Below are 25713 nucleotides of genomic sequence, written 5' to 3' on the forward strand. Positions count from 1 at the left end.
GGCTGATACCACGACGTCGAGTGCCCATAACTGTTCCCGCGTAGCTGGTTAGTGCGTATAGACCAAATGGCCAGACTCAGATCAAATACCAAGATCTCGTTAAGCGTGTTAAGTATCCGCGAACGCCGACCAGGGCCAGGACCACCTCTCTCCTAGGTGGTCTCTGTTGGGAATCGTAGCATAATTTTAAAATTTTCCTACGCTCACCAAGATGCATCTATGGAGTCTACTAGCAACGAGGGGAAAGGAGTGCATCTACATACCCTTGTAGATCGCGAGCGGAAGCGTTCCAATGAACGTGGATGACGGAGTCGTACTCGCCGTGATCCAAATCACCGATGACCGAGTGCCGAACGGACGGCACCTCCGCGTTCAACACACGTATGGTGCAGCGACGTCTCCTCCTTCTTGATCCAGCAAGGGGGGAGGAGAGGTTGATGGAGATCCAGCAGCACGACGGCGTGGTGGTGGATGTAGCGGGTCTCCGGCAGGGCTTCGCCGAGCTTCTACGAGAGAGAGAGGGGTCTTGCAGGGGAGGAGGGAGGCGCCCAAGGCTGTAGGTTGCTGCCCTCCCTCCCCCCCCTTTATATAGGCCCCCTTGGAGGGGGGGCCGGCAAAAACCCATCTAGGGTTGGGGGGCGGCGGCCAAGGGGTGGAAAGGGGTGCCTTGCCCCCCAAGGCAAGGGGGAAGCTCCCCCCCAGGGTTCCCAACCCTAGGCGCATGGGGGGAGGCCCAAGGGGGGCGCCCCAGCCCACTAAGGGCTGGTTCCCTTCCACTTTCAGCCCACGGGGCCCTCCGGGACAGGTGGACCCCCGGGACCCTTCCGGTGGTCCCGGTACAATACCGGTAACCCCCGAAACTTTCCCGGTGGCCGAAACTTGACTTCCTATATATAATTCTTCACCTCCGGACCATTCCGGAACCTCTCGTGACGTCCGGGATCTCATCCGGGACTCCGAACAACTTTCGGGTTTCCGCATACATATATCTCTACAACCCTAGCGTCACCGGACCTTAAGTGTGTAGACCCTACAGGTTCGGGAGACATGCAGACATGACCGAGACGCCTCTCCGGTCAATAACCAACAGCGGGATCTGGATACCCATGTTGGCTCCCACATGCTCCACGATGATCTCATCGGATGAACCACGGTGTCGAGGATTCAATCAATCCGTATGCAATTCCCTTTGTCAATCGGTATGTTACTTGCCCGAGATTCGATCGTCGGTATCCCAATACCTTGTTCAATCTCGTTACCGGCAAGTCTCTTTACTCGTACCGCAATGCATGATCCCGTGACTAACGCCTTAGTCACATTGAGCTCATTATGATGATGCATTACCGAGTGGGCCCAGAGATACCTCTCCGTCACACGGAGTGACAAATCCCAGTCTCGATCCGTGCCAACCCAACAGACACTTTCGGAGATACCCGTAATGCACCTTTATAGTCACCCAGTTACGTTGTGACGTTTGGCACACCCAAAGCACTCCTACGGTATCCGGGAGTTGCACGATCTCATGGTCTAAGGAAAAGATACTTGACATTGGAAAAGCTCTAGCAAACGAAACTACATGATCTTTTATGCTATGCTTAGGATTGGGTCTTGTCCATCACATCATTCTCCTAATGATGTGATCCCGTTATCAACGAGATCCAATGTCCATAGTCAGGAAACCATGACTATCTGTTGATCAACGAGCTAGTCAACTAGAGGCTTACTAGGGACACGTTGTGGTCTATGTATTCACACATGTATTACGATTTCCGGACAATACAATTATAGCATGAATAATAGACAATTACCATGAACAAAGAAATATAATAATAACCATTTATTATTGCCTCTAGGGCATATTTCCAACAGTCTCAACCTGCCCTGTCGCTCCGCCACAAAGTAACAGTCGAGGGCCATCAGGAACCCAGGCCCACCTCTACTGGGATGGAGCCACCTGTCCTTTCAGCCCCCTCATCAGAATCACTTGCGGGTACTCCTCGAGCCGACCCGACTTTAGTCACCACATGTATCATGTATAAAGTATAAAGTATATACCCGTGATCACCTCCCGCAGTGATCACGGCCCAGTAATATAGCATGGCAGACGGACAAGAATGCAGGGCCACTGATGGAAAAAACTAGCATCCTATTCTAAGCAGTAGGATAGCAGGTAAGGGTAACAACTGTAGCAACAATGAGAGGCTATGCAACAGAATAGGATTAACCGAAAGCAGTAACATGCTACACTACTCTAATGCAAGCAGTATAGAGAAGAATAGGTGATATCTGGTGATCAAGGGGGGGCTTGCCTGGTTGCTCTGGCAAGTAGGAGGGGTCGTCAACTCCGTAGTCGAACTGGGCAGCAGCAGCGTCGGTCTCGTAGTCTACCGGAGAGAAGAGGGGGAAGAAACAGTAAATACAATGCAAACATAAGCATGACGATGCGTGACATGACAATGAGCGGTGCTAGGTGTGCCCTAACGCGGCAGTAGGTGGTACCGACGAAGGGGGGAACATCCGGGAAAGTATTCCCGATGTTTCGCCTTTTCGGACAGCTGAAACGGAGGGGGAACGTTGCGAGTTTGCTATGCTAGGGATGTGTGGCGGACGAACGGGCGGCGTATCCGGATTCGTCTCGTCGTTCTGAGCAACTTTCATGTACAAAGTTTTTCCATCCGAGCTACGGTTTATTTTATATTAATTTTTAAAGATTTAAATCATTTTTAGAATTTAATAAATTAATTTAATTCAAAATTTAATTAATGCATCAGCATGACGTCAGCAGTCAACGTTGACCGTTGACCTAGTCAACCTGACAGGTGGGTCCCACCTGTCAGGGGCTGTTAGCTAATTAACAGTAGTTAATTAGGTTAATTAGTTAATTAGGTTAATTAATCTTAATTAGTTAATATTAACAGGATTAATTAAGTTAATTAATTATCTTTATTATTTATTTATTTTATTTTTTATGTTTTTAAACGTTCTCTAGGCGGGGCCCATGTGTCATAGGCCTATACGGGCCTAACGGATCGGGTGAACGGGTGCGGTTGCTCGCACCCGAGGTCACGAGAGGCGAGGGCGAGCGCGCCCGGGGCCTCGGTGGCCGGCGACGGCCGGAGCAGCGCCGGGCGCGGGGAGCAGTGGGGCCGCGCGAGGGCGTACGTGCGGACGCGGGTGCACGAGCAGCCAGGGAGGTGCGGGAGGAGGCAGGCTCGCGGTGGGCGAAGCAGAGTGGCGGGTGTCGACGGCCGGAGCGGTGCGAGTGCGCGTGGTGGCCGGGCGTGGCCACGGCGGCGGGCACGCGCTGACGAGCGGGACAAGCAGAGGCGGGCGACGGCGGCAGCGGGGCAACAGACGAGGCACGACGTACGGGGAAGGAGCGGCAGGGGCGTGGAGCGCCGCGGTCGGGAGCAGCGGCAACGCGGTTGCCGCGGGCTCGGCAGGCAGGGCGCGGCTGCCGGCGCAGACGGGCATGGCCACGGGGAGCGAGCAGCGGGAGGCGGCGGGCGATCGGGCGCGTGTGGGTGAGGAACAGAGGGGAGAGGAGGAGCGGGAGGTGCTCACGGCGGGGGAGGTAGGGTCCAGGGCAACGGGGGTCGGGGTGGTGGTCGAGGACGACGGCGACGAAGGAGGCAGTCCGGCGAGGGCGAGGCGGCGTCGGGCGGTCCGGGCGGCGGCGTCGGCGGCCTCCTCCTCTCGATCCCGATCCAATCGGGGGAGAGGGGGGAGATATTTTCGTGGGGGGGGAGTGTCGGTGGGGGGTTCGGGGTGGGGGATGGTGAGTGGATAAGGGGGGGAGTGGGTGGCCGGCTGGGCCTGATGGGTTGGCCCAGTTGGGCCACGGCCCAGGGGGTTTTCTCTTTTTTTTTGTAATTTCTTTTCTTTTATTTATTTTCTTTTTTTATTTTATTAGTTTACTATTTTATTTTCTATATAATTTTGTTTTATAAAATATACAAATAGTACCTAAATTATTGTTCCAAAATACCCCAATGCCACAAAAAGTTTGGTGAGTAAATAAAATAGTTAGTAATTTATTAATTGTAAAAGGCATTTGATTAATTGTTTTTGCTACTGTTTTAATTATTTTAGGGCCTTTAAACATTATATAAAAGTGTGGCTCCTCCACCATAAATACCTATGCATTATTTGGCACAACCCAAACATTTTAGTTTTAATGTTTGAAAACTTTACCGTTTGCCTTCAATTCAATTTGAATTTAAATCGTTTTGAACTAACGCGAGATTAGCAACGGTAATCAAGGTGATGTGGCATCATTAGCAGAGTTTTACTGTAGCCTAATTATCCGGGCGTCACAGCCTGTGTGCTATCAAATGTCACAACGTAACTGGGTGATTATAAAGATGCTCTATAGGTATCTCCGGAGGTGTTTGTTGGGTTGGCATAGATCGAGATTAGGATTTGTCACTCCGAGTATCGGAGAGGTATCTCTGGGCCCTCTCGGTAATGCACATCATAATAAGCCTTGCAAGAAATGTGACTAATGAGTTAGTTGCAGGATGATGCATTACAGAACGAGTAAAGAGACTTGCCGGTAACGAGATTGAACTAGGTATGAAGATACCGACGATCGAATCTCGGGCAAGTAACATACCGATGACAAAGGGAATAACGTATGTTGTCATTACGGTACGACCGATAAAGATCTTCATAGAATATGTTGGAACCAATATGAGCATCCAGGTTCCGCTATTGGTTATTAACCGGAGAGGTGTCTCGGTCATGTCTACATAGTTCTCGAACCCGTAGGGTCCGCACGCTTAATGTTCGATGACGATTTTGTGACCGAATGTTGTTCGGAGTCCCGGATGAGATCACGGACATGACGAGGAGTCTCGAAATGGTTGAGAGGTAAATATTCATATATAGGATGATAGTATTCGGACACCAGAAGTGTTTCGGGGGTACCGGGTATGTATCAGGTCACCGGAAGGGGTTCCGGGCACCCCCCCCCCCCCCCCCCCCGCCCGGCAAAGATATGGGCCTTATTGGTCCTAGGGCGGGACAAACCAGCCCCTTGCGGGCTGGTGCGCCCCCATATGGGCCGATCTAAGTGGAGAAAGGAAAAGGGGAGGAGGAAAGTAAATAGAGGGAATAGGGATTCCCCCTTCCTTTCCCCTCTCCCCTCTTTCCTTCCCCCCTCCGGAGATAAGGAAAGGGGGAGGACGAATTGGAGGAGGCCCCCAAGTAGGATTCCTCCTACTTGGGGCGCCCCAAGGCTGCTCCCCTCCCTCTCCCACCTATATATACATGGGGAGGGGGCGCCTAGAACACACACCAACAATTGTTAGCCGTGTGCGGCGCCCCCCTCCACAGTTTACGCCTCCGGTCATATCTTCGTAGTGCTTAGGCGAAGCCCTGCATGGATCACTTCACCATCACCGTCACCACATCGTCGTGCTGACGGAACTCTCCCTCGACACTTTGCTGGATCAAGAGTTTGAGGGACGTCATCGAGCTGAACGTGTGCAGAACTCGAAGGTGCCATACATTCGGTGCTTGATCGGTCAGAACGAGAAGAAGTTCGACTACATCAACCGCGTTAACAAATGCTTCTGCTTTTGGTCTACGAGGGTACGTGGACACACTCTCCCCCTCTCGTTGCTAGGCATCTCCTAGATAGATCTTGCGTGAGCGTAGGATTTTTTTTGAAATTGCATGCTACGTTCCCCAACAGGCGGAAGTACGGCCGTGCGAATGGCCGCATACCCCATTCATGGAAGAGGCTAGAATCCTTCAGGAGTTTACACAATATGCTGCTAATGCCGACCTCTTCATCGCAGCTGAATGTGAACAGTATCATCTCCTCACAAACATCTTTGTTCAAAGTTTTAATTTCCTTCCTAGGAATAATCCTCCTGAGGTGCAGTTTAATTTATACGCTGATTTCCATCAGATACCGCTTACTGAGTTTTGTGAAATAAGCTTGCTTCCTGCTGATGGTGGTTTGGTAGAGCCTAGGCCGGCAGAGGTTTAGGCCTTTTATCGTACCTTGACAGTGGGAGATGAGAGAGGGGTGTCGTGTACCACTACCGCTGGCTTGCATTTTCCTGTTGTTCATTATTTTGTTGTTTTCATTGCAAAATGCTTGCTTGCTAGAGAGAAGGTGGGTGCACTCAGTTCACCAGACCTTGTTGTTTTACGTCATGCACTAGAGGGTGACAACACTTATACCTTGGGAGCTATTGTGGCACGTTGCCTCCACGTTAATAAGTCCAAGGGTAAAATACATGGTGGTATTTTCGCTACTCGCTTGGCAGCTCGCTTTAATGTTGAGATACGCCTTCATGATTACCCTCTTACCAAGGTTTACCTAGATCACGCAGCCATGGAACACCACCATTTTATTGCACGAGATTACCCTAACATTCCTATTCCGTATAACCTGGTTTTCAGCGTGGACACTCGTGATATTATTCCATTGCATGCTCGTGCTTTGTTTGATCCTGTTGCCAGGGGCGGATATAGGATTATGCCCACGGATATCATCGCCCATCGAAACGACCAGGCTGCAGCAGAGGAGGAGCCTCAGCAATGGGATGCGTGGATGCCCGCTCCTTAGCACCCCGACTACTATTCAGGCTACTGATTGCTTATCAAGTTAGGCCAAAAGCCTAAGCTTGGGGGAGTACGTGTTTTCCACCGACATTACATTCATGTTCACATATTTCATTCCAGTTGTCGGTGCCCACACTTTTTCATTGTATTATCCATGTTAAATTTATTTTGCTTGCTTTCTTCTTGTGTGTTTGAAAAACCTTAGAAAAACCAAAAAGAAAGTTGCAGTTAGTTTACTGTCTATGCATGCTTAGTTGTGTTACTAAAAAGAAAACCCAAAATGATTTCCTTATTCTTCTTTTACACTTTGGGAGCTTTCCCGTGTAAATAGTTTTTCTCGGTTTTGTTTTTCTCTTTTATTTGCTTGTTCAAGAAAACCAAAAACTCCAAAAATATTTCAGTGTGTTTCTCTGAATTTCTTTTCTTTTTATTCTAGTCTTACCGAGGAGAAGACCACGATGAAAATGTTGAGTGGTTCTCATTTGCATAATTTTAATCTAACTAAGATCCCATTTTACCCTATCTTCTCCTATTGAATAAAATGTTTGCAGATTCCAGCTTAGTCCACGACACTCTTGCACTGTTATTATTTTCACATCGTTCGGTCGTGCAAGTGAAAAGCAATAATGACGATATTCGATGAACTGGCCATGGCAGAGAGAAACGGGTATGAACCCGACCTGTTCTGTTTTTGTAAATATGTTTAACCTAGTATCCATAATTCAGCCCATTATGATTAAACATGTTTGCAATGACAATTAGAGATTATAGTTTGCCATGCATAAGTAGCTGGGAGTGGATAATGATTTATCTTGGATATCAACATTGCGTTAAAATGATTGTGATGTAGTATGATGATATGGTATCCTCCTCTGAATGTTTGAGTGGTTTGACTTGGCACATGTTCATGCATGTAGTTGAATCAAAACCAACATAGCCTCTATGATATTTATGTTCATGGTGTTCATATCCTACTCATGCTAGTGTCCAATGTTAATTATGCATAATGCATGTTCATGACCATTGTTGCTCTCTAGCTGGCCGCTTCTCAACCTATTTGCTAGCATTCGCTTGTACTAAGTGGGAGTTCTGCTTGTACATAAAAAACCTTGAACCCAAGTTATTCCAGATGAGTCTACCATACCTACCTATATGCGGTATTGCCCTGCCGTCCTAAGTAAATTTGCATGTGCCACCTCTAAAAACTTCTAATAAATATCCTTTTTGTGTGCCTGGATCGTTCATGGAACGACAAGAGGTGGTCGGTATCTTCCATGCTAAGCGGGTTATTCTTAGGTCGAGTGTTTATTCACTCGCCATCACACGAGAAAAGGGCGGTAATAGGGATGCCCAGTCCCAAACTGCAAACAGAAAAAGCTTACAAATAATCAAACAAAAACCCCCATTGGAGTCAAAACCTTTACTTTTATTGCTTGGGAACCGCCACTAGTGTTGCTTAGCATGGAAGATATTGATAACTGATGGTCGTGAAGGAAAAAAGAAGGGTGCATTTCCCAAAATATCATTTACCTCTGTTTTAAAAACTTGAGCTCTGGCACCTCTGCAAATCACTGCTTCCCTCTGCGAAGGGACTATCTATTTACTTTTATGTTGTGTCATCACCTTCTAAAATAAGCGCCAGAACCTGAGAGCACTGATGTCATGCTGATGCATTGTGTGTAGCTAATGTTGGGTGAATCATGATTGGATCTTTACTACCATGAATTACAATTTTTAGTCGCTGCTTGAACTTTGGAGGTGCTCTGCATTTATGTTTTGTGGTCTCAGAAAGGGCTAGCGAGATACCACTATTGTCATATTATATCATGGTTGTTTTGATAACGTGTTGCCGTTTGAGATATTTTATTATTGATCGCTAGCTGATTATGTCATTGATATGAGTTAATATAATTTTTAAGAGTTATTGTCGGCATGGTTAGTTATAATGTTGGCTGAAAACCTGGGTGCTGTTTAAGCTTATTTATGCAAACAAGAGCAAAAGAGTTCGTAAAAGTTTTTCTTTTTCACTTTTAGTTTATCAACTGAATTGCTTGAGGACAAGCAAAGGTTTAAGCTTGGGGGAGTTGATACGTCTCCAACATATCTACTTTTCCTAACGCTTTTCCTCTTGTCTTGGACTCTAATTTGCATGATTTGAATGAAACTAACCCCGGACTGACGCTGTTTTCAGCAGAACTACCATGGTGTTGTTTTTGTGCAGAAATAAAAGTTCTCGGAATGGAACGAAACTTTGCAAGGATTTTTTATATCAATAAAGAGAATTTCTGGAGCCAAGAGCCACCAGAAGGGGCACCTAGGTGGGCACAACCCACCAGGGCGTGCCTGCCCTCCCAGGCGCGCCCATGTGGGTTGTCCCCACCTGGTGGCCCCGCAGACCCTGAAACCGACGCTATAAAATCCTATTTTTCCAGAAAAATTAGGAAGAAATAATTATCATGATCCACGAGACGGAGCCGCCGTCACCTCCTGTTCTTCATCAGGAGGCCAGATCTGGAGTCCGTTTGGGGCTCAGGAGAGGGAATCTTCGTTCTTCATCATCACCAACCCTTCTCCATTGCCAATTCCATGATGCTCCCCACCGGGAGTGAGTAATTCCTTCGTAGGCTCGCTGGTCGGTGAGGGGTTGGATGAGATTCATCATGTAATCGAGTTAGTTTTGTTAGGGCCTGATCCCTAGTATCCACTATGTCCTGAGAGATGTTGCTATGACTTTGCCATGCTTAATGCTTGTCACTTTGGGCCCGGGTGCACGATTTCAGATCTGAACCATTTATGTTATCACCATTATATACATGTTCTAGATCCGATCTTGCAAGTTATAGTCACTTACTATGTGTTATGATTCGGCAACCCCGGAGTGACAATAGTCGGGACCACTCCCGGTGATGACCGTAGTTTGAGGAGTTCATGTATTCACCGTGTGTTAATGCTTTGTTCCGGTTCTCTATTAAAAGGAGGCCTTAATATCCCGTAGTTTCTAATTGGACCCCGCTGCCATGGGAGGGTAGGACAAAAGATGTCATGCAAGTTCTTTCCATAAGCACGTATGACTATTTACGGAATACATGCCTACATTATATTTATGAACTGGAGCTAGTGCCGTATCGCCCTAGGTTATGACTGTCACATGATGAATATCATCTAACAAATTAGCGAACCAATGCCTACGAATTTATCCTTTATTGTTCTTGCTAAGTTACTACTGCTATCGTTACTATTGCACTTGCTACAAAACTACTGCTATCATTGTTACCGTTACCATTGCTGCTGTCACTATTATCAAAACTATCATATTACTTTGCTACTGATCATGTTGCTGCAGATAATTAATCTCCAGGTGTGGTTGAATTGACAACTCAGCTGCTAATACTTGCAAATATTCTTTCCCTTGTATCGAATCTATAAATTTGAGTTGAATACTCTACCCTCAAAAACTGTTGCGATCCCCTATACTTGTGGGTTATCATAGGGCCACACACTTGATGTTGGGTAACGATAGGTAGTATTGGGATATTCATATGATGAAGTCTGAAAGAAGTTCAGAGCCCTAGATGGGAACCAAGACATCACAAGGAGCTCCGAAATGGTCCGGAGGTAAAGATTTATATATGGGAAGTCTTATTCAGGGTTCCAGAAAAGTTCAGGAATTTTTGGTAGAGTAAGGGGAAGGTTCCAAAAGGTTCCGAGCATTCCACCGTGGGGCCCAACGACCAAGGAAGGGCCCACATAAACCGAGGGGTGGGGCTACAACCCACATGGGCTAGCCGCGCCAGCCCCCAAGGCCCATTTCGTTTAAATCTAGAGATAGGATCTTATCTCTAAATATAAAGGGTTGAATCTAGAGATAAGATGTTATCTCCAAATTTAACGGGATTTCTCCCTTGTGGCCGGCCTTAGGAGGGTTTTGGATGCCCTCCCATGTCCCCTATCCTATATAAAGAGAGGGGAGGCGCATGGGGGAAGCCACCCTTCCACCCTTGGTCGTCGTCTCTCCCATCTCCCTCCATCTCCTCGTCCGATTGCGCTTGGCGAAACCCTGCCGGAGTTCCGCTGCCACCACCACCACCACGCCATCGTGTTGGTTCCATATTCCATCTACCTCTCCACCCTCCCTTTCTGGTTCAAGAAGGCCGAGACGTCACCAAGCTGCACGTGTCTTAATCTCGGAGGTACCGTTCGTTCGGTACTCAGATCGGATTGGATAGTGAAGGAGTACGACTACGCCAGCCATGATCTCTATATCTTTAACGCTTTTGGTCTACAAGGGTATGTAGACACACTTCCCTCTCGTTTCTAGCATCTACATAAATTAGATCTTGGGTGTTCGTAGGATTTTTGTTTGTTTTCCATGCAACGTTACCCATCAGCGGCATGCAATCGGCCACATCCGGCAGCTCATCATCCTTGGTTAAAATCCCATTAACCCTAGCATCCAATACACTTCACATTTCAGAGGTGAGATGGATTTACCCGATTCTTGCCCTAGTACACGGCCGATGTAATCTTCACCCACAACTCATCGTCCTCCTCCATCTTCACCTCGCCATCGACCATCCTCGATACGCCGGTGCAACCCATCTACAAACACAGCGATGAGAGATGGGTGAGAGAGAGAGCGATGAGAGAGGGGTCCAAGTGGGCTGTACGAGGGGGAGGGGATATATATATATATATATATATATATATATATATATATATAGAGAGAGAGAGAGAGAGAGAGAGATCGTGTGAGCTAACCTCGTGTCAACGGGTCGCCGCCGTTCTACACCTAAGCCGCCATACTCAATGCACGAGACCGCCGCCACCCTGCTCTAGAATTGGAGAATGAGGGTTAGGGATTTGGAGGCCCCGATTTTGAAATCGAGTGGTTATGAGTCACGGTAGAGGCTTTCTGTGAGAAAATAAATCCAAGGGGTTTTTTGGAACATATCATGCCACACGCGCCCTCCTCCGTCGTCTGGTTGCTGACAGTGGGACCCATGCCACACTGGTGACCCTATTCAGCGTCAAATTCGTATCCAAACAAGAAAAGCATTGTATATCCATACGAGAGCCAAAATTTTCCACCACTTCGATGTATACCGTAATTTATAGCACCAAAGTGGCCGTTTGTGCCAAGTTCTGGCACCAGCAATATAATTGTCTCTTTAAAAAACTTGTTAAACATCCTGTTGCTTCTATTAGGATTTAAATGTACGGTTGAATTATTGATTGATAATCTGAAGCAAGGCTGCATGGCAAAATTTGGTTTACTTTTATTTTTTTCTTTTTGAAAAAGGACTGCGTCGCGTTTCTATCATATCATCTACGGACTTTGATGCGTTCGATTGATGCACCGCGTTGGAGGAGTTGGCAGAAGTAATCCGTTTTTATCTATTTTTCTGTTTCGATGAGAAGCCAACAAACAAACCGTGTTAACAAAACCGTGTTATTTTTTCAAAAAAACAAAACAAAAACAAAACCGTGTGATATGAGGATCCATTATTAAAGTCCAAAAGCAAACGGCAATTCTAAAGCTGCTCCAAGCACTATACGGCACTGCCCCATTTCTTCTCCTTTCCCTTTTCTCCGTACCAACTTTTTCCTTTTTTTTCTTCCCGAGATTTCAATTCTTGCCCGTGTGTATTAGTCGCTCTCACGATTGGGGGCGACGCTAATCGCGGTGCCACCACTTCCAATCCACTCTCGCGGTCGCCGTGCCGAGCTGTTATTGCTCTGTCTTCAACTACTCCAAGATTTGTTCTTTAGACGCCTGCAGCTTCGGTGCGCAGGGACGGCGGAGAGCTCGGGACTTGGTTCAGAGCTTAGGATCTTTGTCGGTACGCGTCTCCGCCATGTTCTTGGTTCGATGTGCTTGCTGACGTATCTCCTCGTGGATTGGGTCGCTCTTCCATCTATGCAAGATTAGGAATAGGAATCATTCCGTGTTTTGGGTTCGTTTTAGGTAGGAGATCGAGAATTTGATCTGGCTGTGGAAAGCTTGCCCCATCTTTGGATCTGACAGTGATGCAAGCTATGGGAGCTCATTCCCAGGAGCTCTCTACTTCTGCACTTGTATTTAGCAATCTCTTCAACTCTCGTGTCGTGCATATGTTCTTGGATTCGGTAGATTTCTGGTGCTGGTGTTTTACAGATTGGTGGAAACGATCCTGTGTGCTGTAGTTTTCTTCTCTCTTTTTCCCTGGGTGCCGCGTTGGCGACGTTGCTTTCTGTCGGCCCTTTCTTTTGTCTGTTACCCAATTTGCGTGTATCCTTATCTCCTCTGATTGTTGCTTCCGGTGTCACCAAAGCGACCGGCCATATATCTTGTCCTGCAATTCTTGCATTCCTTGCACCGGATTGGGAGTAGAAAGAGGTCAACCTGTGTCAAAGGCAACTGCTTCTTCTTCTTCTTTTCCCCTTCTGCTGTTCCTGTTTGAGTTCTGCTTCTAGATCCAGTTTCGGCTTTCTTTTCTTTTTATTCGAGTCTCTTGAATGAATTATTACTTTGTGGATTCAACGATGAGACGTGGATGAGTTCGTATATGATCCAGTATTCCAGTATAATAATTGTTTTCCTTGAAATTTGTTTGAGAGGGCTTTTCTTTGGTTGCTTACAGATTCAGGTTTCGATTGGTTTCGTCTGCTCGGCTGACTGGGTTGTAAATTTGGAACTGAAAGGAAGAATTTGAGCACAGATGGGCCAGTGTTGCAGCAGAGCTACGTCCCCGGATTCTGTCCAAGGAGGAGCCAATGGCTATGGCTATTCTCACCAGCCAAAACAAGCACAAGCACCTCCTAGTTACAACAATGCTCAGCCACCACCACAAGCTGAGGTGAGGTACACACCGCCAGCGATGAACCCTCCTGTAGTCCCACCTGTGGTTGCCCCCTCAAAGCCCATGCCGGACACGATTCTCGGCAAGCAGTACGAGGATGTGCGCTCTGTCTACTCCCTTGGCAAGGAACTTGGTAGGGGGCAGTTCGGGGTGACGTACCTTTGCACTGAGATTAGCACTGGCAGGCAGTATGCTTGCAAGTCCATATCCAAGCGCAAGCTCGTGAGTAAGGCTGACAAGGAGGATATCCGCAGGGAGATCCAGATCATGCAGCACCTATCTGGGCAGCCAAACATAGTGGAGTTCTGTGGAGCATATGAGGACAAGGGCAGCGTGCATGTCGTGATGGAGCTCTGTGCAGGCGGGGAGCTGTTTGATCGGATTATTGCCAAGGGGCACTACTCAGAGCGTGCAGCTGCTACAATCTGCAGAGGAGTTGTGAATGTTGTCAATGTTTGCCATTTCATGGGAGTGATGCACCGCGATCTGAAGCCGGAGAACTTCTTGCTTGCGACCAAGGATGAGAATGCAGTGCTCAAGGCCACTGATTTCGGGCTTTCGGTCTTCATTGAAGAAGGTAACACAAATGATATATAAGCTGCATATGCTTGCCAACTGCATTTTGTTGTTGAACACCTCTAATAGCAACTGGATATATCTATCTATCAAGTCCATAGGGCATAGGCTGCTCGTAACTATTGTATTGCTGTTGGACTACCTAATAGGGTTGGAGTTCCCTAGATGGTCTAGTTTTGGATTTGACGAGTTTCAATGCTGTTCATTCCGAGTCGTGGAGAAATCGAGCAGTCAAGCCATTTTGGTGATGCTATGGGCAGTTTTTTTTGTGTTGACATAAACATACCATGTCAATATGCTTTCAGTAAATAAAGTACAAAAGGAAAGTTTTCTATACTAATGGTCCAATCTTGGGTTCACAGTGAACCATCTATTTTTTAACCATGCTAAGCTTGGGTTAGCATTGAAAATAAACATCTGATTCCATGTTAGTTACTATCAGCGCATAGGGAAGGCATCTGCAGCTGCTTAATGGTTGCTCATCGGTCTTTTGGGTCGTCCTCATGGTTTAGCCTATCACCGTGGTTTTGGTGGAGTCGATTGTCTACATTCAAGGTGTTCTCATTGGGGATTCCTTCGCGATGTGTGAGGGCTTGGGACAGTTGCATGTTGGGAATGCCTATGGGGTTGGCGGTGTGGTCATGGAGTCTCAGAATTTGGGAGTAGTCCGCATGTGGTCTATTTGTATTGGTTTTCGTCCGGTTCTCCATTAATTAACTGGGCAACACTGTTCTTCTTAATTAATTGATGAGGCAAATCTTTTGCCTCCGTTTCGAAAAAAAAAACTATCAGCGCATGATAGAACTAATCATGTAAAGGGAAATTTTCTAGAGGCATTGCGACTTCGATATTGAGGTAGTCATGCTTCAGTGGAGGCAACCACCGTCCTGTAGAATTGTAGCTCATGGAATTATCCAGGAAGTCTTTGGGTTGCAAAGATTAAGACCGAATGGCTATTCATTTGTGCTGTTTGAACTCTAGTTATTGTATACAAAATGGACTTTTGTTCATGTGTACTAACTACTAAGTGTCTTCCAAATATATCAGGAAAAATGTATAGGGACATCGTTGGAAGTGCTTATTATGTTGCTCCTGAAGTCCTTAGGAGAAACTATGGTAAAGAGATAGATGTTTGGAGTGCAGGTGTTATTCTGTACATTCTTCTCAGCGGTGTTCCTCCATTCTGGGCTGGTAAGTTTGCCTCTAAAGTCCTGATGTACTTCCACCTTCTGAATTCAGGTATACAATTATTGCAGCAGCATGTTTTTATTTATCTTCTGTTTTACTTTGCAGAAACTGAGAAGGGAATATTTGATGCTATTCTTCAAGGGGAGATTGACTTTGAAAGTCAGCCATGGCCTTCAATTTCTGAGAGCGCTAAAGACCTTGTGAGGAAGATGTTGGCACAGGATCCAAAGAAAAGAATTAGTTCAGCCCAAGTTCTTCGTAAGCTTCTTGACAGTACATTATTAACCTTCAAATCTTAGTTCTTTTCGCCAAAATCTGATATATTTTGTGTATGCTGGATCAGAACATCCATGGCTCAGGGAAGGAGAAGCATCAGATAAACCTATTGACAGTGCTGTTCTTTCTAGGATGAAGCAATTCAGAGCAATGAATAAACTGAAAAAGATGGCTCTAAAGGTTATTATTATCTTCATGCTCATAACTGAATGCCTTTTTCTCTGGTGCTTATAAGCAAGTGTGTATGCAGGTTATAGCTTCAAATCTTAACGAGGAAGAGATCAAGGGCCTGAAGCAAATGTTTATGAACATGGACACAGACAACAGTGGGACAATCACATATGAGGAACTCAAAGCAGGACTAGCCAAACTTGGATCGAAGCTCTCAGAAGCTGAAGTAAAGCAGTTGATGGATGCGGTACGCAACTCTTCTGAACTACTCCCCCCGTCCCATAATATAGAACGTTTTTGCAGTTTAAATTGAACTGCAAAAACATCTTACATTATGAGACAGAGTAGTATTACAGTATTTTTTTTTCCAACCTTGATATTCTTGACATTGTATACCTACCTCTTGATCCATTCCAGGCTGATGTGGATGGCAATGGATCAATTGACTACGTTGAGTTCATAACAGCAACCATGCATAGACACAAGCTCGAAAGAGACGAGCATTTGTTCAAGGCGTTCCAGTACTTTGACAAAGACAACAGTGGGTGAGTATTCTAATCTGAACTGTCAATTCCTACAACTGATAGCGTTGTTTTCTTCATCAAACCTTACCAGTGAGACATGATATCCACAGGTTCACACTTCATTAATGTTAGTGTGGACCAAACGATAGTTGTATAATGCACCTGCACAAAAGAGAAGAACCACATGGCTTGAGTTGACAAAGGATTACCTTGCTTTAATGCAGCTTCATCACAAGAGATGAACTGGAGACTGCTTTGATTGAGCATGAAATGGGCGATGCGGATACCATAAAGGACATCATATCAGAAGTCGACACAGATAATGTAAGTCTGCGTATTGGCAGTATTTTCTCTGACTACAACTATTTTGTTCCTTCCATTTTCTTGATGGCGCTCTTGTGGCAATTTACAGGATGGGAGGATTAACTACGAGGAATTCTGCGCTATGATGAGAGGAGGGATGCAGCAGCCAATAAGGCTCAAGTAGTCTTTCCTTGTAGAAATGGTGTACCATTAGCAACTGTTATTGGTTCCTTTTTTTTCGCTGCTGCACGGATGAGAAGTTCTCTTTGGCGTTGTTGAGATGATTGTGTATATCTTGTGGCCTTTTGCTCGTGCATGTTGTTCCTCTAGTGTTTTGGATCTACTTTCTTCTGTAAGTTGGTTTTTGCAAGTACATCTAATAAAAGAGTATTTTTGCACGTCAAATGTGCATATTTAAATCCCAGTGTTGCCAGGCAAATGGCATTAGGAACATAATTTGCAGGAAAGAAGCCTAATTTCCAATAGCTTTCTGTCACATTCTGTAAATGATTTTCTTTTAGAGAAGACAACAAAAGGTATCTTATACTAGTATTTGATAATCATCAAGGAAAATGATAGTTGGGAGGACAAGAAGACACGGCAGCAACAACAAAAACAAAAACAAGGCCTTTCAATCCCAAACATGTTGGTCTAGGCTAGAATTGAAACCGATAAGATAAGGTATTGAAACCAAGTCATGGTTTTGGTACATGGATAGCTAATTTACACGCACGCCTGTCCATGTCTAGTTCTTTGTTGATGTTTCTGTCCTTGATTTCTCTTAACAGACTTCTTCCATGTCAAAGATTGGTCTACCCTGGCCCTCTGACATTATCAGTGCTTCTTTCATGTCAAAGTTTGGTCTACCCCCTGCTCCTCTTTGATATTATGAGCACGCTTCATTCGTCCATTATGCACGAGAGCTTTTGGAGGTCTGAGTTGTATATGCTCAAAATATCTTAGACGATGTTGGACAACCTTCACTTTGATCGGTGCCACCCCAACTCTCTAATGTATATTATCATTTCGGACCTGATCCTTTCATGTTAGCCACATATTGTCTCAACATATGCATCTCTGCTACACCTAACTGTTGGGTATGTCGCCTCTTGGTTGGCCAACATTCTGCGACATACAACAACACGGGTCGGACTGTTGTCCTATAGAACACCTCTTTTAGCTTTTGTGACACTCTTGTCACGCAAGACGCCAGAAGCTAGTGCCACTTCACCCATCCAGCTTTGATTCAATGGATCACATCTTCATCGATGTCAGCATCCTTCTCCAGGATTGACCCAAATATCGGAAGATATCCTTCTAAGGTACCACCTTCCCATCAAGGCTAACCTCCTCGTCGTGCCTAGTAGTACTAAAACCACATCTCATGTACTCCCTCCGGCTCAAAATTCTTGTCTTAAATTTGTCTAGATACGAATGTATCTAATATTAAAACATGACTTGATACATCCGTATTTAGACAAATTTAAGACAAGAATTTTGGGACGGAGGGAGTACTTAGTTTTAGTTCTATCCAGTCTAAAACTTTTTGATTACGAAGTCCGCCTCCACATCTCTAACTTTCTATTAACCCCCGTCCGGCGATCATCGACTAGCACCACATCATCTGCAAAGAGCATGCACCATGGAATATCTTCTTGTCTACCCCTTATGACCTCATGCATCACCAAAGCAAGAAAAGATAAGGACTCAAAGCTGACCCTTGGTGCAGTCTTATTTTAATTTGAAAATTATCGGTGTCGCCATCACTTATTTGAACACTTCCACAACTTTATCATACATATCCTTGACAAGGGATAATCTACTTTGTTGGGACTTTGTGTTTCTCCAAGGCCCACCACATGATATTACGTGCTATTATATCATTGGCTTTCTCTAAGTCAATAAACACCATATGCGGGTCTTTCTTTTGCTCCTTGTGTCTCTTCATAAGTTGTCGTACCAAGAAAATAGCTTCCATGGTCAACCTTCCGGGCATGAAACTTCTTATTGAGCGGTCCTTAATGACTCTATCCCATAGCTTCATTGTATCGCTTACCAACTTAATTCTATGGTAATTAGTACAACTTTGAACACCCCCCCTTTCTTGAAGATTGGTACTAATATACTCCACCTCCATTCTTCGGGCATCCTGTTCGACCGAAAGATGAGGTTGAAAAGCTTAGTTATCCATACTATCACTATGTCTCCAAGGTCTCTCCACACCTCAATGGGGATATCATCATGGCCCATCGCCTTGCCTCCTTTCATCCCTTTTAATGCCTCCCTGACCTTAGACTACTGAATATGTCGCACAAAGCGTCGGTTGGTATCATCAAAGGAGTCATATAGCTCAATCGTAGAGCTCTCATTCTCTCTATTAAACAGTTTGTGGAAGTACTCTCACCATCTATACTTGATCTCCTTGTCACCACCAGAAGTTGATCTGCTCCATCCTTGATGCATTTGACTTGGTTGACATCCCTCGTCTTCATCTCCTTGATCTTGATCACCTTATATATGTGCCTTTTGACTTCCTTCGTGTTTAAATGTTGATAGAGGTCCTCATACGCCCGACCCCTTACTTAACTCACAACTCGCTTTGCGGCCTTCTTTGCCACCTTGTACTTATCTGTGTTGGTTGCACTCCTATCCAGATGAAGGCGTCTAAAACCGTCCTTCTTCTTAATAGCCTTCTGGACATCACCATTCCACCCCAAGTATCTTTATCTTTGCTTCCCCTTCCCCTGGTCACCCTAAACTCATCTGAAGCCACCTTCTGAATGAAAGTCGTCATCTTTATCAATATTTTTTGAGGGAATCTTTATCAATATATTGCTTGCATCGCCTCCCTCCTCCCAAGATCCCTCCTTAATAACTGATGCGGAGCATCCCAAGGTCATCCCCATGGACCTATCATCGTCTCACCAAGTGCCTAGAAGACCCATGACACAAGCACGTGCAAGAGCTCTCGAAACCGAGGTGACATCTCTCCTCTCACAATTCCACTCCGATGCACATGAGACATGGCTACTACCTCAAATGGAGACGTTATGCATACTCAGGTACCAAGGAGTTAGCCATGGAGAAGCTAAGGAGCAAGGAGGATCATAAGCGGAAGACAAGCGTGAAGACGGATAAGAAATCAGCCAAGTCCCAGGCTGGCCGGACGATCCGGACAGAGCCCGGACGGTCCGGACCCCAGCCCGGACGATCCGGATAAGTGGCGACCCGAGAGCACCCGAAGCCGGACCATCCGGACGAGCCCCGGATCATCCGGACCCTAGCCAGACGTCCGGACCCCCCTCCGGACATCCGGGCCGCCGATGACGCCGCCCGCCTCTTCGCCCCGTCCGGACCACCTCTCGGACCATCCGGTGTCCTGAAGCCCGGATCATCCAGGTGCCCTTCCGGACCATCCGGACCCCCACCTGCGTGTGCGTGTTGGGCCGAAGCCCATGTACCCTTCGCCCCTTTGCCTATATAAACAACTCCTCCATCACTTTTCTAGGGTTAGCAAAGGATTAGCTCATTTTGTGAGAGAGCTTTGCTCATCCACTTGGTTACCTTCCCCTCGGAGATCGCGCCTCCTCAGAGAAGATCCCCCAAGCAGATTCAAGACCCCATCATGGGAAGAACCTCAAGACCTCCTCACGGAGAAGATCCCGAAGAGTAACTATCATGAAGCAATGATCCCGAGTTTTCCGGAAGAACCTCAAGACCCCATCATGGGAAGAACCTCAAGACCTCCTCACGGAGAAGATCCCGAGTTTTCCTTGCGCCCAAATTTTCCGGAAGCAATGATCCCGAAGAGTACCTATCATGGGCATTAAAGGTTGACAAAATCTTCCGTTTGCACAACTATGAGGAAGAAAAGAAGACCGCGATGGCATCCCTTGAGTTCCAAGACTACGTCCTCATTTGGTGGGAACAAGTCATTGAGCGTCGTGCGGCAAGAGGTGAACCACCCATCACAACTTTAGTTTTTGTTTTGAGCTGTTTCTGCCGCAGATTAGATCAAGATGTCTTCTCAAGAGTCAGTCGGGGAGAGCCGGTATCTCACCCGACACCGTGGCCAAAAGCAAACAACGTTGCCGATCACTTTGGGCCATCAACTGAGGGAGAGATGGAGGCCGACTTGAAAAGGATAGATGCCATGGAGGAAGATCAAGAAGTTACCTCTCGTCTCCAAACGAGATTTATGATGGAGGAACTCCAGAGCTCAGCAATTCCAAATTCGGTCATCCCTCCCAATGCTAGATTTCTTTCTTATGAAAATATGAAAAAGAGTGTTACTTGTTCTCCCGCAGCTATGCAACATCCATGGGTGAAAGGAGCTTTAGCCGTCATGGGTAAGCTTCATAGGGCAATAATGGATCTCAAGCAGCAAGTCAATAAGCTCGAGGAAGAGAATCATATCCTAAGGGGCATCATCGCCAAGAATATCACATCGCCACCTCCGAAGAAAGAGACATAAACACATGGGTATGGTCACTCCCCTTGGCAACTACCAAGCATGGGGGAGGTGCCCCGGTATCGTATCACTGTCACAGTTCTATCTTTACCGTTTTTCTTAGTTCGATCTTTTTGGTTATATCTTGATCTAGTAGAATAAAGTTTAGTATGATCTAGCTTTGAGTTTTTGTGTTGATCCTTATCTATGTAATCGAGTCCGTGAGCTATATATAATGGGAAAATTTTGTTTTTTCCACTCTAGATTTTGCCAATTTTCCTTATGCCACTCTAGAATTTGACATTTCACTTTTGCCACACTTAGTTTTTGACAATTATCACAGTTGCCATTTCGGTGGCAAAAGCAAAATCTTCAGAGTGGCAATTGTGATAATTTTCAAAAGCTAGGAGTGGCAAAAATGAAATAAAATTATTTCACTTTTGCCACAGAATGGCAATTGTGATAATTGTCAAAAACTAAGAGTGGCAAAAGTGAAATGTCAAAATCTAGAGTGGCATAAGGAAAATTGGCAAAATCTAGAGTGGCAAAAACAAAATTTTCCCATATATAATAAAGATTAGTGTTGAGTCAAGGGCTTGGTTATCTTGCTATGATCTTGAGGGCAAAAAAGAAGAAAAAAAGAAGGAAAGAATAAAAAGAAATAAAGAGATCATATTGATCCTATGGAGAGTAATGACTTCACATATAAAGAGTATGATGAATGAAAGTTGTTGAGAGTTGACAAACATAGTTTTGGTCATCGTTGCAATTAATAGGAAGTAATAAAGAAAGAGAGGTTTTCACATATAAATATACTATCTTGGACATCTTTTATGATTGTGAGCACTCATTAAATATACGACATGCTAAAAAGTTGATGTTGGACAAGGAAGACAACGTAATGGGTTATGCTTTCTTATATCTGAAATAAAGTATATTGTCATGGATCATACAACATGTTGAGCTTGCCTTCCCCCCTCATGCTAGCCAAATTCTTTGCACCAAGTAGAGATACTACTTGTGCTTCCAAATATCCTTAAACCCAGTTTTGCCATGAGAGTCCACCATATCTACCTATGGATTGAAGAAGATCCCTCAAGTAAGTTGTCATTGTTGCACGCAATAAAAATTGCTCTCTAAATATGTATGATCTATTAGTGTGGAGAAAATAAGCTTTATACGAGCTTGTGATATGGAAGAAATAAAAGCGACGGACTGCATAATAAAGGTCCCTATCACAAGTGGCAATATAAAGTGACGTTCTTTTGCATTAAGATTTTGTGCATCCAACCATAAAAGCACATGACAACCTCTGTTTCCCTCTGCGAAGGGCCTATCTTTTATTTTTGTCTTATACCTTATACAAGAGTCATGGCGATCTTCACCTTTCCTTTTTACACTTTATCCTTTGGCAAGCACTATGTGTTGGAAACATCCTGATATATATATCCAATTGGATGTGGGTTTTCATAAAGCATTATTTTTGACGTTACCCTTGAGGTAAAAGGTTGGGAGGCAAAACTATAAGCCCCTATCTTTCTCTGTGTCCGATTAAAACTTCATACCCATAAGTATTGCGTGAGTGTTTGCAATTGTGAAAGACTAAATGATAGTTGAGTATGTGGACTTGATGAAAAGCTCTTATATTGACTCTTTCTGATGTTATGATAAATTGCAATTGCTTCAATGACTGAGATTATAGTTTGCTAGTTTCTCAATGAAGTTTCTGATTCATACTTTACATTGTGAATAGATTGTTACTTCAGCATAAGAAATCATATGAATATATATATGTTGCTATTATAAGAATGATCATGATGCCCTCATGTCCGTATTTTATTTTATCGACACCTCTATCTCTAAACATATGGACATATTTTTCGATATCGGCTTCCGCTTGGGGACAAGCGAGGTCTAAGCTTGGGGGAGTTGATACGTCCATTTTGCATCATGCTTTTATATCGATATTTATTGCATTATGGGCTATTATTACACATTATGTCACAATAATTATGCCTTTTCTCTCTTATTTTATAAGGTTTACATGAAGAGGGAGAATGCCGGCAGCTGGAATTCTGGGTTGGAAAAGGAGCAAATATTAGAGACCTATTCTACACAACTCCAAAAGTCCTGAAACTCCACGAAAGTCAGTTTTGGAATATATTAAAAATATTGGGCGAAGAAAGTACCAGAGGGGGGCCACCCACCGTCGACGAGGGTGGAGGGTGCGCCCTACCCCCTGGGCGCGCCCCCTACCCATCTTCTAATATAAGGTGTCTTTTGCCCTGGAAAAAATAAGAAGGAAGCTTTCGGGACGAAGCGCCGCCATCTCGAGGTGGAACCTTGGCGGAAACAATCTAGGGCTCCGGCGGAGCTGTTCTGCCGGGGAAACATCCCTCCGGGAGGGGGAAATCGTCACCATCGTCATCACCATCAATCCTCTCATCAGGAGGGGGATTAATCTATATAAACATCTTCACCAGCACCATCTCCTCTCAAACCCTAGTTCATCTCTTGTATCCGATCTTTGTCTCAAAACCTCAGATTGGTACCTGTGGGTTGCTAGTAGTGTTGATTACTCCTTATAGTTGATGCTAGTTTGTTTATTCAGTGGAAGATTATATGTTCAGATCCTTTATGCACATTAATGCGTCTCTGATTATGAACATGAATATGATTTGTGAGTAGTGTTCCTGAGGACATGGGAGAAGTCTTGTTATAAGTAGTCATGTGAATTTGGTATTCGTTCGATATTTTGATGAGATGTATGTTGTCTTTCCTCTAGTGGTGTTATGTGAATGTCGACTACATGACACTTCACCATTGTTTGGGCCTAGGGGAAGGCATTGGGAAGTAATAAGTAGATGATGGGATGCTAGAGTGACAGAAGCTTAAACCCTAGCTTATGTGTTGCTTCGTAAGGGGCTGATTTGGATCCATATGTTTCATGCTATGGTTAGGTTTACCTTAATTCTTCTTTCGTAGTTGCGGATGCTTGCGAGGGGGGTTAATCATAAGTGGGATGCTTGTCCAAGGAAGGGCAGTACCCAAGCACCGGTCCACCCACATATCAAATTATCAAAGTAACGAACGCGAATCATATGAGCATGATGAAAACTAGCTTGACGATAATTCCCATGTCTCCTCGGGAGCGCTTTCCTTTATATAAGAGTTTGTCCAGGATTGTCCTTTGCTACAAAAAGGATTGTGCCACCTTGCTGCACCTTGTTTACTTTTGTTACTTGTTACACTACAAAAAAAAGACACATCCGTGACATTTTGGGCCGAACGAATTTTTTTCCTGTCATACTTATGACACTTCTATGACGATAATTGTGAAAAAACCCGATATCATCATAGATGTGGTGGGCTCCTACTTCTATGACAAAAAATCATGACAGAAAATGGGCTTTTCGTCCTGGGCGGGCCGGAGACGCAATTGCATGACATTCTTTGGGCCGTCCATGACGGAAAAAACATGGTAGAAGCGAGGGCGAGGAAAATATCGGGGTGTTCCCGGTTACGGTGGGTGGTCGGGGCCGAGCGATGCACGGAGGTTTGTGTGTTTCTCTCGTACACGCACGCGCGTGGGTGCGAGGCGTTGGGCTCTAACTGAACCCGAGCGAGGCGTTCGCCTACTGAACCCGAGCGATTGCACTGCAGGCTACGCGTTACTGAACCCGAGCGATCGATCGATGGCTGTTAACTGAACCCGATCGAGCGATTCTTCGCTACTGCTGCTAACTGAAGCCGATCGATGCTGCCTATGAATGAACAGTGAGCGTTTCCGGGGGGTTTGGATGAACAGTTCCCGGTGGGGATGGATGAATAGGACCCCGTGGTGTTGCCTCTAGATGAACAGGACCCCGATCGACCGAGCCGGTTGGGGCTGGATGAACAGGACCCCGTGGAGGGGTGGATGAACAGGACCACCCCGTGGAGGGCTAGATGAACAGTAGACGGTGGAGGGTTGGATGAACAGTAGCTCGTGGAGGGGTGGTTGAACAGGAGCCCGTGGAGAGGGCTGGTTGAACAATAGCCGGTGGAGTAGCGCGCGGTGGAGGCTGGATGAACAGGAGCCCGTGGATGAACAGTCGCAGGTGGAGGCTGGAGGAGGTCGACGGTGGATGAACAATAGCCCGTGGAGGCTGGAGGGGTTCGACGGTGGAGATGAACAGTATCCCGTGGAGTCCCGTTTTGCGGTACGCCACACCCCTCCCGATGAACAGGACCCCTGTTTCGACCGTAGCGCTCCAACACAAGTCTGGTTCCTCCGTTTTGCGGTGCGCCACACCCCTCCCGATCAATAGCACCCCATTCGACCGTAGGAGGTCCAACACAAGTCCGTTTCCTCCGTTTTGCGGTATGCCACACCCCTCCCGGTCAACAGCACCCCGTTTCGACCGTAGGAGGTCCAACACAAGTCCGTTTCCTCCGTTTTGCGGTACGCCAGACCCCTCCCGATAAACAGGATCCCGTTTCGAACGTGGCCGGTCGAACACAAGGCCGTTTCCTCCGTTGTGCGGTACGCTAGGCCTTGTTTCCATCGGCTGTTCCGTCCAAGCCCTCCCGATGAACACGACGACGCATTCCGTTCCGACCCAGCCGGTTGGATCCCCATGAACACGACAACGACACTGTTTCTCCGTTCCGACCCAGCCATGTATACGAGCCCTGGCCGTAGGTATGCGCGAGTAGGCGTTCGAGACCCCGCCCGTATGTACGTACATGGCCGTATTTTCTTTCTTGCACCCTGGCCGCTGTACGTACATGTACATGCTACATGCGCGCCTCTACTACAACACAT

General features: G+C 45.8%; 1 protein-coding gene across 3 annotated transcripts; it reads left to right on the forward strand.

Moving 5' to 3' along the window:
• Positions 1 to 12113: 12113 nt before the first annotated feature.
• LOC543102 (calcium-dependent protein kinase 19) lies at positions 12114 to 16875 on the forward strand. Of its 3 annotated transcripts, none has more exons than XM_044475788.1 (9): positions 12114 to 12419; positions 13200 to 13995; positions 15042 to 15185; positions 15288 to 15440; positions 15526 to 15638; positions 15709 to 15876; positions 16047 to 16174; positions 16378 to 16477; positions 16566 to 16875. In XM_044475788.1, exons 2-9 carry the CDS (start codon positions 13278 to 13280, stop codon positions 16638 to 16640), a joined length of 1599 nt encoding a protein of 532 aa, XP_044331723.1. In that variant the 5' UTR covers positions 12114 to 12419; positions 13200 to 13277; the 3' UTR covers positions 16641 to 16875. The 3 variants fall into 3 exon arrangements, with proteins under 3 accessions (XP_044331723.1, XP_044331725.1, XP_044331724.1); XM_044475789.1 differs by lacking the exon at positions 12114 to 12419 and adding an exon at positions 12699 to 12972; XM_044475790.1 differs by lacking the exons at positions 16378 to 16477; positions 16566 to 16875 and having other exon boundaries at positions 16047 to 16178.
• The last annotated feature ends 8838 nt before the right edge of the window (positions 16876 to 25713 follow it).

This window comes from Triticum aestivum, chromosome 2D (assembly GCF_018294505.1).
Source record: "Triticum aestivum cultivar Chinese Spring chromosome 2D, IWGSC CS RefSeq v2.1, whole genome shotgun sequence".
Classification (NCBI taxonomy): Eukaryota; Viridiplantae; Streptophyta; class Magnoliopsida; order Poales; family Poaceae; genus Triticum; species Triticum aestivum.